At 42.6% G+C, this 13992-nt stretch overlaps 1 protein-coding gene across 1 annotated transcript in view; it reads left to right on the top strand.

Moving 5' to 3' along the window:
* The first annotated feature begins 11674 nt into the window (after window positions 1–11674).
* The window catches only part of LOC132835241 (arf-GAP with coiled-coil, ANK repeat and PH domain-containing protein 2-like), a 125815-nt gene continuing 123497 nt past the window's right edge, over window positions 11675–13992 (top strand). The window contains exon 1 of the mRNA XM_060854623.1: window positions 11675–11830. Within this exon, the coding sequence (XP_060710606.1) occupies window positions 11778–11830 (53 nt within the window). The 5' untranslated portion in view covers window positions 11675–11777. The remainder of the gene's footprint in view (window positions 11831–13992) is intronic.

Below are 13992 nucleotides of genomic sequence, written 5' to 3'. Positions count from 1 at the left end.
TCCTCTTAGGTGCTCATTATGGTTCCACCGGGGCCACTCTGCACCTACCCTTATTACAGCTTTGATTCAAACAGACTAAACAGCTGAACTCCAGAGGTGATATGACAGTAACTGCTTTGACATCTAGACAACTTTTGACCAGGGTATGGTATTCTGGAGACCTAACAAAACTAGAGTCAATGTGAATCAGGGTGAAATTCTGGATGGAGTCATACCTAAAACAAAGGAAGAGGATAGTGATTGTTGGAGATCAGTCACCTCAGTTTCCAGAGGAATCAGTAAGAGATCCTCAGATAAGTATTCTAGGCCCATCCTTCTTCAGCTACTTCATCAACAACCTACCTGTTTTAAGGGGGCCAACATCATCCCTGTGCCAAAGAAGGCTCATGCAGCATATCTCAATGACTACCGTCCAGTGGCCCTAACTTCTGTGGTCATAAAGTGCTTTGAAAGGCCAGTCATGGCATCAATCAACTCCAGCCTCCCCACTGCTCTTGACCCACTCCAATTTGCCTAATCAGATAAAAAGATCTAAATCAGAAGCCATAATCATTGGCCCTTGTCTCCTCCCTAGAATATCTTGACACCAAGAACAGCTACATAAGAATCCTATTCATTAACTACACTTTAGCCTTCAACACTATTACAAAATAATACATGGCTTGGAAAGGGTAGACGCTAGGAAATTGTTTCCGTTAGGCAAGGAGAGTAGGACCTGTGGACACAACCTTAGAATTAGAGGGGGTCAATTCAGAACAGAAATACGGCGACATTTCTTCAGCCAGAGTGTGGTGGGCCTGTGGGATTCGTTGCCGCAGAGTGCAGTGGAGGCCAGGACGCTAAATGTCTTCAAGGCAGAGATTGATAGATTCTTGATGTCACAAAGAATTTAGGGCTACGGGGAGAATGCTGGTAAGTGGAGTTGAAATGCCCATCAGCCATGACTGAATGGCGGAGTGGACTCAATGGGCCGAAAGGCCTTACTTCCACTCCTATGTCTTATGCTTATACTATTGTCCCCTCGAGACTGATTACTAAACTTAGTGATCTTGGACTAAGCCCCACTCTCTGCAACTGGATCCTCAGTTTCCTGACCCACAGGCCAGTCAGTGAAGATTGGGGACAATATTTCATCCTCACTAACATTCAACACTGGAGCTCCCCAAGAGCCCCCTACTGTACTCACTGTATACCCCAACCACATCGCCAAATACCAGCCTAATGCCATTTATAAAGTTCGTTGATGACACTACCAGAATCAGTCGAATCCCAGATGGTGACGAAACAGACTATAGCCGGGAGGTAGAAGACCTGGAAAAATGGTGCACTAAGTACAACCTAGCTCTCAATGCTGGCAAAACCAAGGAACTCATTGGCTTTTAGCAAGATGTTACTCATGCCCCCCCCACCCACACACATTAACAGCACAGAGGTGGAACAAATGGAGAGTGTCAAGCTCCTGGAAATCGTCCTCCACAGACAATCACAAAGGCCAACCTCCCGTCTATAGAATCCATCTACCAGGCCCAGCTGTCAAGGAAAGGCCGCCAGCATTCTCAAAGATCCATCCCACCCTGGCAATGTTTTTCTACAACCTCTATCATCGGGGAGAAGGTACAGAAGACTGAACACACGCCGGTTTCACAACAGTTTCTACCCTACCGTTAGAATACTGAATGGATTCAAACTCTTAACATTCACTTTTATCTGTTTTTGTTTTTGCCACTGTTTACCTATTATTTACTATCTATGCTACTTAACTATGTGACCTGCCTGTAATGCTTGCAAGGCAAAGCTTTCCACTGTGACTCCGTACAATTCTCTTCATGAGAAGATCAGAAGTGGGGGATGTTTGCTGATGATTAAATGCTCAGCACCATTTGCAACTGTTCAGATACTGAAGCAGTCATTGATAAAAATGTTGCAAAGCCTGAACAACATCTAGGGCTGGGCTTACAAGTGACAGACAAGATTCATGCCACACATACCATTTTTAATGAGAACCTAACCTTTATATCTTTTATAGTTAGAGGTATTACCATCACTGAACTCCCCACTAACACCACACTGAGGTTACCATTAACCAGAAACAGAGTCGACTGGCCACACATACGGTGGCTTCAAGAGCAGGTCTGTGGGGAGGAATCCTGCAGGAGGGCACTTGCCTCCTGACTCCCCAAAGCCTGTCCACTATTCAATTTAAAAGGGACCTTAGAGGGCAGCTTTTTCCACACACAGGGGTCCATATGTGAAATGAACTGCCAGAGGAAGTGGTAGATGCAGGTACATGGACAACATTGAAAGACAGTTGGACAGGTGCAGGAATAGGAAAGGATAGGAGTCAAACAAACAAATGGGACTAAGTCTAGGTGGGAAAATTTGGTCAGCATGGACAAGTTGGACTGAAGGGTCTGTTTCCATGTTGCATGACGACAATGGGGAATAAAATAACCTGCCGATAATGTGCTAAATAATGGGAACAGGAGTAAATGTCGAGGCATTACGCACAGAGCAATTGTAATAAAGTGAATGAATTAGTTTTGTAAATAGATATAAAGAGATATAGTTGGGATTACAGAGACGTGGTTATAGGGTGACCAGGAATGAGAACTCTTAGTCACAGGATGAGAATGCCAATAGCAAGGCCAATATTTACTGCCCATCCCAAATTGGGCATTTAAGAGTCAACCACTTGCTGTGGCTATATAGTCTCATGTGGCCAGACCAGGGAAGATGGCAATAGATGTGGAGTGGAGAAACAGGTCAGATTAGCATCAAAGCAGGACAGTCAACATTTCAGGAAAGGACCCTTTACCAGGACCTGAAGGAGGGTTCCAGCCCAAAATGCTTGCTCTGATGTGGTCTGACTGCTGCGCATCTCCAGCTCCAGATCTACTGACTCTCGTTTCCAGCATCTTGCAGTCCTTATTGACTCCAGGTAAGATGGCAGTTTCCTTCCCTAAAGAACATTAGTGAACCAGATGGATAACTGAATATCTAAGGTTTTCAGGAACAAAGAGGAAAAGGAGTTGGGATAGCATTGCTGGTTAAAGACATTAATACTGTCATGATAAAAGATTAGCTCCAGTGAAGATGAATCTGTATGGGGGTAGAGCTTCCAAACATCAAGAGGCAGAAAGTGAGCAATGTTGGGAAGGTATTAATTAGAGCCACAAGCAATGAAGGTAATTTTTGAGTGACTTAATCTACAAGTGTATCAAGACAAAACAAATCAGTAAAAGCACGCCATAGAAAAGAAATTCTTGAAGTGTGTATTGGATGCTTTGCTGCAATATGTTGAGGAAGCAACTCAAAAACAAGTCTTCGCATTGTACAGTGAGAAAGGAATAGTCAGCAATTTTGCTGAGGGGCCCATTACAGAATTGATAGAATATCAAACTTCCATTATCATGGAGTATGACAGTGGATTCTGAGACAATGGTCCTGAACCTAAGCAGGAGATGACATCTATGTGTATTATGAGGCGTAAGCTGTTTATGATAGATTGGGAACATTAGTTAAGGAATGATGGCAAATGGGCAATAGCAAGTGTTGAGAGTGCATGGTAGAACTGCAATGATTGTTCATCTATTTGCCATGTATGAAATAGATCTATGTGACTACAGCACAGCCATCAAGGGAAATTAGGGACACTTTAAATCCAAGGAAGGGCATACAAGTTGGCCAAAGAGAGCAGACCTGAGGGCTGGGAACAGTTTAGAATTTAACAGAAGGTATGATTGAAAGAAAAAAAAACTCAGCTAAGTGAGAGCTTGCAGGGAGCATACTTAGAGAAGCTTTTATGTGAACAGGAAGAGAAGTTAGTGGAAATCATGTTGGTGTTGGATGGGGAATAAAAAAGTTAGTATATTTTGTCATCTTTACAAAGCAGAACACATTTATAAAATTTGAGGTATGTATATATAAAGTGAACAACAAGTGTCACTTCCCTAGAATGGGGGATTTCAAGACTCAGACATTTAATGAGAGAAAGATTTAAAAAGGATATGAGGAGAAAACATGCCCCCTAGTGGTTCGTGTGTGGAATTAAGTGCCAGAGGAAGTGGCAGATGCAGATACAGTTACAACATTTAAGAGACATCTTGATAATTATATTAATAGGAAGGGTTTGGAAGATGTGGACCAGGTGGGACTAGTTTAGTGTGGGACTATGGTCAGGATGGACAGGTTGGACCAAAGAGTCAGTTTTCATGCTGTATGATTGACTATAACAAATAACATCCAAAACATTTTGAATACTAGATCTAAAGGGGAACAGAAGGAAATCAGTTAGTACAGAAACAGTTGGGAAAGTAATGGGATTAAAGGCCAAATTCTTTGGGCCTGAATCTACATTCCAGAGAGGTCCTAGAAATAATAGATGCATTAGTGGTCACCCTCCAAGACTCTAGAACAGTACCTACACATGTGGCTAATGTAACCCTACTATTTAAAAAAGGCAGGAAGAAAATCGGAATTATAGGCTGGTTAACCTGCCATCAGTAGAGAAAATGCCAGAGTCCATTACAATGGATTAATAGCGAAGCAGTTGGAAAGGGACAAGATTGGACAGAATTAGCATGGATGTACACAAGGGAAATCATGCTTAATAAATCACTGGAAATAGAGGCTGTTACAGAGTTAGTCCAAGGAAAAACCAGTGAATGTAGTTTACTTAGACTGCCAGGAGTCTGACAAGTTCACAAACAGGAGTCCAACATTTAAAATTAAAACACTGATTGGGGGGCAACATACAGATGTATGTTAAGAACTAACTGGCAGGAAGGGAACAGGTCAGAATAAACAGGTCATTTGCTGCAAGAGAGCCAGCCACCAGGTGGGACAACAGGGATCGGTGCTTGGACTCCCAGACGAGAACACCAAAAAAAAACTTTCATATTTGCAGCCAACACAAAGCCGGATGGATGTTTGAAGTGGGGCAGGATGCAGAGATGCTTCAGTGCAGGTTAGACATGTTGAGAGAGTGAGCAAATACAAACGTTGGAGTATAATGTGTACATATGGGCAGTTATCCACTTTGGCAGCAACACAGGAAAGCAATTTTCCAAAATGGCAACAAATTAGGAAAGAGATAGGGCAACGCCACCAGAATACCCTTGTACACCATTGCCAAAAGGAAGTATGCAGGAGCACTGGATAAAGGTGAATGATTTCCTGGCCTTCCTAGAAAAAGGATTGGAATACAAGAACAGGGATACCTTCCTGCAGGGACCTGGTGAAACCACAGCCAGCATAGAACAAAAATGCAGATGTTTTGAGGAATGATCTGGGCAGGCTATTTAGGATTGAGAATTTCCTTCTCCAATAGTGATCCTGTGAAATTCAATCAAAGTAATAGAGTCTAAACCACTATTTTCAATAAAGGTTAGATAGAGGGCAGCATGGTGGCTCAGTGGTTAACACTACTGCCTCAGCACCAGGAACCCAGGTTTAAATTCCCACTTGTGCAAACTCCGCACAGTCATCCATTCTCCCAATGTCTGCATGGGTTTCCTCTAGGTGCTCCAGTTTCCTCCCATAATCCAAAGATATGCTTGCCAGGTGAATTGACCATGCTAAGCTGCCCATTAGTTGGGGTAAATACAGGGTAGGGGAAAATAGGTCTGGGTGGGTTACTCTTTGGCTGGTCGGTGTGGATTTGCTGGGCCGATGGACCTGTTTCATACTATAGGGAACCTAATCTAATGTCACTAAGGTTTAAAAGGTATTAAACAGAATGGACCAAAAGCAGGAGCTGAGTAAGGCACAAATTGTATTGAATGGTGGATCAGGCTTGAATACACTACCCCTGCTTCTAGAAGGCAGCAGCACAGCCAACAATATTTTGTACTTGCACCATTTAGCCCACTGCAAAGTTTACCCAGCTACTTGTGTGTAAGGTTGCACCTGCAATGGTCACTTCAGCGTAGTCTACTGCGGCAAGCAGCTCAGAGCTCAAACAGGTTCCGGTTCCTCCTCTGCATCTGACTGACAAAGCAGTGACTATATGGGTTTTTCAGCCACATCATCTGTGCTGCATTCCAAGTTCTGAATAAAAGTTTGCACTGAATGGTATCTCCAAGTTTATCTCAGCACAAGTTAAAGAAAACCCATTCAGTCTGAAAGTAGCAAAGCAAAAAGTACATGTTCTGTAGGCCACACAACCATGGAAAAAAAACCAAAGACTATTCAAGCCATGACATCTACACTGGCTAAAAAAAAACCTGTCAGTCTTCCAAAAGGAGCAACATTTAATTAACATTTTACATTTAAAATGACATCTGCCACTTGTACAAGTGGCAGAAGTCAGACATTCCAGATACAGCATGAGTGATGTCTATGACAGTTTGTCCATTGTAGAAAATTGCTTCTTTGTTTGCTCAGGTTAATACGAGCCCAGGGCTAAATGGAGGGCTTGACCAGCTTGTTAATAGTCAAAGATCCACAGATTACAATTCCCCCTACCACCAAGGCTGACAGCAGCAGAGCCACAGCCCCCACTACTCCCACTATGATCATCAGGTCCACACCATCTGGGGAAAGGAAAAAAGTCATTGGTTAGCTCTTAATACAGGGAAGGTTCGAGTAAGCCAGGTGATTCTAGATCCTTACTGTGCTCAGGAGTTCCTTGCCCATTTGACATATTCTGGTTTTCTCTTTGCATTCTAGAAGCCAGGATTACCAAGGGTCCCATCTGAATTTCACCTGCCTTCATTAGTGGATCTTCCTGAGACAGATACACTAAACAACAGTGTTTATACATGACATTTAACATTTGAAATGCTAAAGTGTTCATCAATCCAACATGAAATTGGGAGCCAGTTGGCTGGATGGTAGGTTTGGCAATGCAGAGTGACAATCAATATCCATAAGAGATGCCTTCTCAACCTTACCAAAGGTATGACAACTCAGATTAAACCACCAGCCATCAAGTGAAAGTTAACTTGAAACAGTAAGATAAGCCAGTAAAATAATTTGCCCCCAGGAATACATACCAGCTGCTCTCTGCTGAAAAAGAACATTTCTTCTGCTACCTCTGCAGTTCCCATGGTCACAGCATCGACAAATTTCATTCAATCCCTCGACAGGCACCCACCTATAGAAAAGGGAAATTTCTCAGCTTGCCATCAGTAATTTGCAGAGAAGCTAAAGGTAAGGCACTTACTCATTGTCCAGTTTCTGGAAGAAACAAGCTTTGTTGACTGAATCTGGTACTCCATCTATCGCAGTGACTTTTAAATTACAGGTGATGAAAATCTGCAATGGAAGTCTCAGATCAGAGGCCATCTGTATACTATAGACTTAACACTAACTATTCAGATTAAAAGAATCAGCAATAACATTCTGAAATAAACTTTCCAGAGACAAAAGGGACAAGGAGGAATTGCCTAAGGACAGTATGCTAATTAACTATCCTGGGATGACAGAGGGGAAGCAAGCTGATTTTTGGGGGGAGGAGATGGTAACTGCTTGATAACCTCCTGCCACGTCAAATGGGCAATTCAGATGATTACCACCAGACATGCCTTCTGCAAAGGGATTAATTCCTGGAAAACTGCATTGTGAACAGAGTCAATGCCAAATGTAACAAGGAACAGAGAAGCTATCAAGGTCTGGACTTAACTCCAGAAGTTTAAATGAATGCTGTAGATGAATGAATCTAAAGGATCAATGATGTCACTAATATTACAAGACAAAACTCCAATAAGTAATCAGTTCAGGAGTCTTCAGTAGCAGAAGCTCAAGAACGCTACACAAGTATCAAACTCTGAACATCAAGACAGACACTGTTGGTTGGACTCATAGCTAAATGTTCTATTAACCAATTAAGTGGTAAAGAAAATTACATCACAAGAACAGGCCGTTCAGCCCTCCAACCCTGCACCAATCCCAGATCCTCTATCTAAACCTGTCACCTTATTTTCTAAGGATCTGTATTATAAAAAATGTTTTTGCTCTGCCTACACTGGTGTTAGTGGAGTTACACTCCCATCCGCCCTCAATTACAGGATCCTTTAAACTCAAGCAATCTGCATAATCAGGAAATCTCCCCAAATCTAGCAACAGTATGACTAATATAGCACAAAAAACCCGCTTCATAGCACTAAGTCCACGCCAGCACTCAGCAGCAAACTAACATTACCAATCACACATTCCTAAAGTCCTGCAAGTTTACTTTTCTCTCCAGTATTTATGGGCAGCACAGTGTCTCAGTAGTTAGCACTGTTGCCTCTCAGCACCAAGGACCCAGGTTCAATTCCTGCCTCAGGTGACTGTGGAGTTTGCACATTCTCCCCATGTCTGTATCGGTCTCCTTCAGGTGCTCTGGTTTCCTCCCACAATCCAAAAGGTGTAGATGTCAGGTGAATTGACTATGCTAAAAATTGTCCATAATGTTAGATGCATTAGTCAGGGATAAATATAGGGTAGGGGAATGGGTCTGGGTGGGTTACTATTTGGAGGGCTGGTGTGGACTTGTTGGGCTAAAGGGCCTGTTTCCATACTGTAGATAATTTAGTCTAATTAGCTTTTGAAAATTACTGTTGAAGTTGCCAATTTTTCAGCCACTGCATTCTTGATCAGATCTGTATCCTTTGGTTGAGACTTTTGAATAGTGAGCTTATACCCAAAATGTCAACTCTCCCACTTCTCGGACACTGCCTGACTTGTACTTTTCCAAGCACCACACACTTCACGCTGATCTCCAACGCCCACAGTCCTCACTTTCTACTTCTGAATAGTGAAACAGTTTCTCCTTGCTCGACAAACCCCTGAATTTTGAGCTGTTCAATCAAACCCCTCAACTTCAAATTGGAGAACAATCCCAATAGTACATTGTTCCAGAGGTGTTAACTCAGAGGACCTTACCAAATTCTTTTCCTCGGAGAATCTGAATGCACCCAAGTTGATATGGAGTTTCTTCTGATCAACTCTTGGAGACACAAAAGAAGAACAGGAATCACGAGCGTGACTATCCATCAGGCAACTGGAAGGAAGTAGACAGAATGCAGTGTACTAGTAAGACTAAATAACAAGCTTTATCCAAGACTAACTGTTCATACCCTCACCCATTGAAATCAATAAGTTGGTATCTGGGCGTGGAGTCCTTGTATGGAGTCACTGTTGCCACACAGCTGTCAACATAAAGTCTCAATGGCTCATGGTCTATTGTCATGACAGAGGCTTCAATGTGGATGAGCTCTCCTAGATAGTAGACATTTGATACACGCTCTGCATCCCACTTATCTAGAAAGTGGATGAAAGAGTCAAAGATGTTACAGGTATCACAGTTTATACTTAAAAATAGTTTAAAATTCCAGCTATAGTTTAGAACAAGCATCATGGGCCTTACCATTCATCTGTCGCAAAGAATATGCTAGAAATCCTCCTCTCTTGAAGAGAGATTTGAAGGGGAGCCAGGTGGGCCACACAGCTTGACTATTGACATGATCCTTCCTACCAAAGGAAAAAGGCCATCAACTTCCAGTTTACACCGAAAACCAGAACATTGAGAAAAGCCCTGGGGAATATTACCTGGGGTAATGGCACTCAATGAGAGCAATGTCTGAACTAGTTCTCACTATAGCCAGCCTGGGTTCCTTTAGCATATAGTACAGGTGGGTGGAGTAGAGGAAATGGTGCTTGGCTACCTGAAGAGTAGTAATTGTTAACTTCTTAGTTAAGGATAAAAAAAAGTTAAAACAAAGATGAAGTAGTCATCCTCTTGCTCTTCCCCTAAAAAGGGACAGAACAAGGAGAACAGGCAAGATACTAGTGGTTATCTAATTCCACCATCTTACCATTACAGTAGTGCCACACTCAGGGAGGGGATAGTAAAACAGCACAATGTTTGTCCCTGCATCCACATAAGTGAACAGGCACCCTGCAGGCCCAAGAGTCAAATCCACTGCCTGGATTAAGTAGCCAGTTCTAAGTAGGTCTAACTTGACTATCACTAGTAATGCCTGCTCCCCACACAGAGCAGTAATAGCATGCAAGGAAGAGGAATGGAATACACTTGTAATGGAGGCAAGAACCCAATCACTAGGAATGAGGTCAGGAGTCACTCTGAAGCTGCCCTTCAGAATCTCTTGCTGCGTTAAATATTCACTATGATTACAACAAACTACTCCAATTAAAAGAACTGAAAATAAGGACCACATTACTAACCACCTTTCCTACACACTGCTGAATAAAAAAAACCCAGCAACCATGCTGATTAGAATTAGCCTGCTTATATTCAGCTCAACCCACTCACTTCCTCACCAATAGGAAGTTTCTAAAGAATGCACAGCCCAATTGAATCAATTATAATAATCATGTGTTTTAGCATCCTCTGTCCTGCTAATGTCACTCTGTCTCAGAGTTCATATTAGAACTATGGAGGGTGCAGTCTCCCCTTTCAGTTAATTTAATAAGAATTATTAAATCATCACATGGGAATATTTAAGAACTTAAACAATTAAGTGGCCTTTCCAAAGGGCTACTGTGTTATATTCTAAATTATGATACAGTTAACTCAAAAACTTATCAAATTGTAATTCTGTTTATTAAATACACAATGCTGTCCACTCTATCTGCTGCCCCTGAGCCATAGAAAATCTCGAACAGACACAGCAGGCTGTTACTCTGAACAATTGAACACCGTGATAGCTACAGAATTCAGGCCAGTGGGCAGCTTGGTCAAATCCCCCTGTTTTCTGTTCTCTGTTTGGATCTTTAAAGGTAGCTATCATGGTGAGGCCAGGGACAGATTCAGGAAGAGATCCTCTCCATGTCTGGCCAGCCAATTGTCAGGAGTCTGCATTGCTAGAAGCAGCAAGGAATCCCCAAATCCTCTCACGTTTCTTATGATGGCGGATGGGATTGGAGCAACTTGAGGTTAGCGTATTTTCATCTGCTCCACTGAAATTGGGTTTGGATTCCCTGCTATCCAGAGCCGGGGACAGTGGATATCAGGAACAGTGGGGATTAGACCATTGAAGAGGCCTATTCTCAGTGCATTTCTTAGAAATAACCTGGGTACCTCTTTGAAGATCTGAGGACTGCAGGTGTCCCACCTTGAGAATGGTGTTTGGGGTGAAAGTCAAGTTCATCATCAATATGGTGGAAGATGAAGGAGCAAAGAGTGATGATTTGCACCTGTTATGCACAGAGGCAGCCATCCGTGAAAAAGACTTACCAGGAATTCTCTCAGCCCCATACTACAATTAGCTTAATGAGTTGGACACACCAAGTTTGTGCACTGCCTGTCACTATGGAATCAGCCCTGGTATATCACAAATTACAACACCCCACACCCATAAATGGGACAAATTCATTTTAGTACTCCATTCCATGGAATTGTTTGGGGTGGGGATGACATAGTTGGGTTTTTACATTGATTTGAACCTGCGCTGTACCTTCTGAATGTGTGCTGCTTGTTGACCCTGCCCCAAGCCTGTACTACTGACATCATTCACTCAAATGAGTTTGACGACGGACGTTGACTGACTAGGTCGTGGCGCAGTAAACTCCACATTGACTAGTTGATTTCCACAGTGGGTTCAGTAGATGGCACTCTCTTTGTTCTACCAAAAATGTTTTGTGCAGTTTTACTAAATTGATTATTTCCAGGATGTGGTTACCGCCTTGCTCCGCCTACACTACCCTTCCTCTTGCAAGAAACTGATCAACCGCCTTGAACCCACACTCGCAGCCTTTCTCTGGAGAAGATGGACAATTAAAGGCAGAAGATCTTTGCCATTGCCCCTTTATCCCCACATCAGCTGGCCAAGATGACCATATCTGTGGACTTCGAAGAGTGTCTGAAGGACTCCCTGAAGTTCAGGTAGGACTGAGTCATCTTCAGCCTCTGGTTAAAAGATTAATATTTTCGAAGATGTAAGTCACAACATCACCCACCATTCCTACACTCTGCTACACTCTTTTCACAAAGTGCTGCTTACGAAATTGATTCTTGCCCCGTAACTCCAAACTAAATTTGAACAATTTAAACTACATTGTATTAAAAATGCAGTGTTTTAAAACTAATCATTTGCATAGACCTCTTTTTGGTTCAGAGGAGAAGGAGTTAATCATTGATTCTCTGCTCTCTTAGAAAAAAACAATCTAGAGAAGGACCGGGCTCTTCTCACATTGTGGTAGAGTCCCTACCTCCACCTAATCGAGTTCAGTCCCTTAATCCAGATGTAGAGCGTCTCTGAACATGTTGATTAGAAAACATCTACAGTACCTCAGGAAGTCATTCAGCCCACTTTGTTGGCCCTTTGATGGATTTGAATACTCCATTTTGCCAATACTTTGCTATACTGTGTTAAAAATAAAAGAAGCTGTTTCCCATGATGCAATGAAAAATTAAAACATCCACCTCTTGTTTTGTTGCCTAATATCCTTTCATTGCATTGACCTGTTCGAAAGAATTGATGGAAGTTTCTCAAATCTGTCTAAACTGTCATTTGTGAATCCAATACAAGTTATGCTGTTAGTCAAGAGCTTGTTCTGCCTACCAGACATAACCTGTCACTCCTCTTTCGCGTTATGTATCATTGAAAGTGTTGTCCTTTGGATGAGCTGTTAGACTTAGATGCCGTATTCACTCTCAAGTAAGATCAGTGATGTTGTGACACTGTTGGGAGAGAAGGGGATATATTCCATGTGTCCTCAGCTAATATTTCTCCTTCAATCAAAACCTGAAAACAAAGAATGCATTAATTTACAAATACATTAAAGAGAAAAGGGTAACTAGGGACAGGATAGGCCCCTCAAAGATCAGCAAGACGGCCTGTGTGTGGAGCCACAGGGGATGGGAGAGATATTAAACGAGTATTTTGCATCAGTATTTACTGTGGAAAAAGACATGGAAGATATAGAATGTAAGGAAATAGATGGTGACATCTTGAAAAATGTCCATATTACAGAGGAGTAAATGCTGGATGTCTTGAAATGCATAAAAGTGGATAAATCCCCAGGACCTGATCAGGTGAACCCTAGAGCTCTGTGGAAAGCAAGGGAAGTGATTGCTGGGTACATTGCTGAGATATTCGTATTATCGATAGTCACAGGTGAGGTGGCAGAAGACTGTAGGTTGGCTAATGTGGTGCCACTATTTAAGAAAGGTGGTAAGGATAAGCCAGAGAACTATAGACCAGTGAGGCAAAGGTGAGGACTGCAGATGCTGGAAATCAGAGCCTAGATTAGAGTGGTGCTGGAAAAGCACAGCAGGTCAGGCAGCATCCGAGGAGCAGGAAAATTGACATTTTGGGTAAAAGCCTTTCATCAGGAATGAATTGACCCGTGAGCCTGGCGTCGGTGATGGGCAAGCTGTTGGAGGGAATCCTGAGGGACAGGATGTACAGTTTTTTGAAATGGCAAGGACTGATTAGGGATAGTCAACATGTCTTTGTGCATGGGAAATCACATCTCATTAACTTGATTGAGTTTTTGAGGAAGTAACAAAGAGGATTGATGAGGGCCGAGTGGTAGATGTGATCTATGTGGGCTACAGTAAGGCGTTTGACAAGGTTCCCCATGGGAGACTGGTTAGCAAGGTTAGATCTCATGGAAGAATTTCTGAAGAAGGGCTTATGCCCGAAACGTCGATTCTCCTGCTCCTTGGATGCTGCCTGACCTGCTGCACTTTTCCAGCAACACAATTTTCAGCTCTGATCTCCAGCATCTGCAGTCCTCGCTTTCTCCTAGATCTCATGAATACAGGGAGAACTAGCCATTTGGATACAGAACTGACTCAAAGGTAGAAGACAGAGGGTGGTGGTGGAGGGTTGTTTTTCAGACTGGAGGCCTGTGACCAGTGGAGTGCCACAAGGATCGGTGCTGGGTCCACTACTTTTCATCATTTATATAAATGATTTGGATGTGAGCATAAGAGGTACAGTTAGTAAGTTTGCAGATGACACCAAAATTGGAGGTGTAATGGACAGCGAAGAGAGTTACCTCAGATTACAACGGGATCTTGACTAGGTAGACCAATGG

This window comes from Hemiscyllium ocellatum, chromosome 44 (genome assembly GCF_020745735.1).
Source record: "Hemiscyllium ocellatum isolate sHemOce1 chromosome 44, sHemOce1.pat.X.cur, whole genome shotgun sequence".
Taxonomy (NCBI): Eukaryota; Metazoa; Chordata; class Chondrichthyes; order Orectolobiformes; family Hemiscylliidae; genus Hemiscyllium; species Hemiscyllium ocellatum.
Note: the sequence above shows the minus strand (reverse complement) of the source record. Positions and strands in the feature narration are given on the sequence as shown.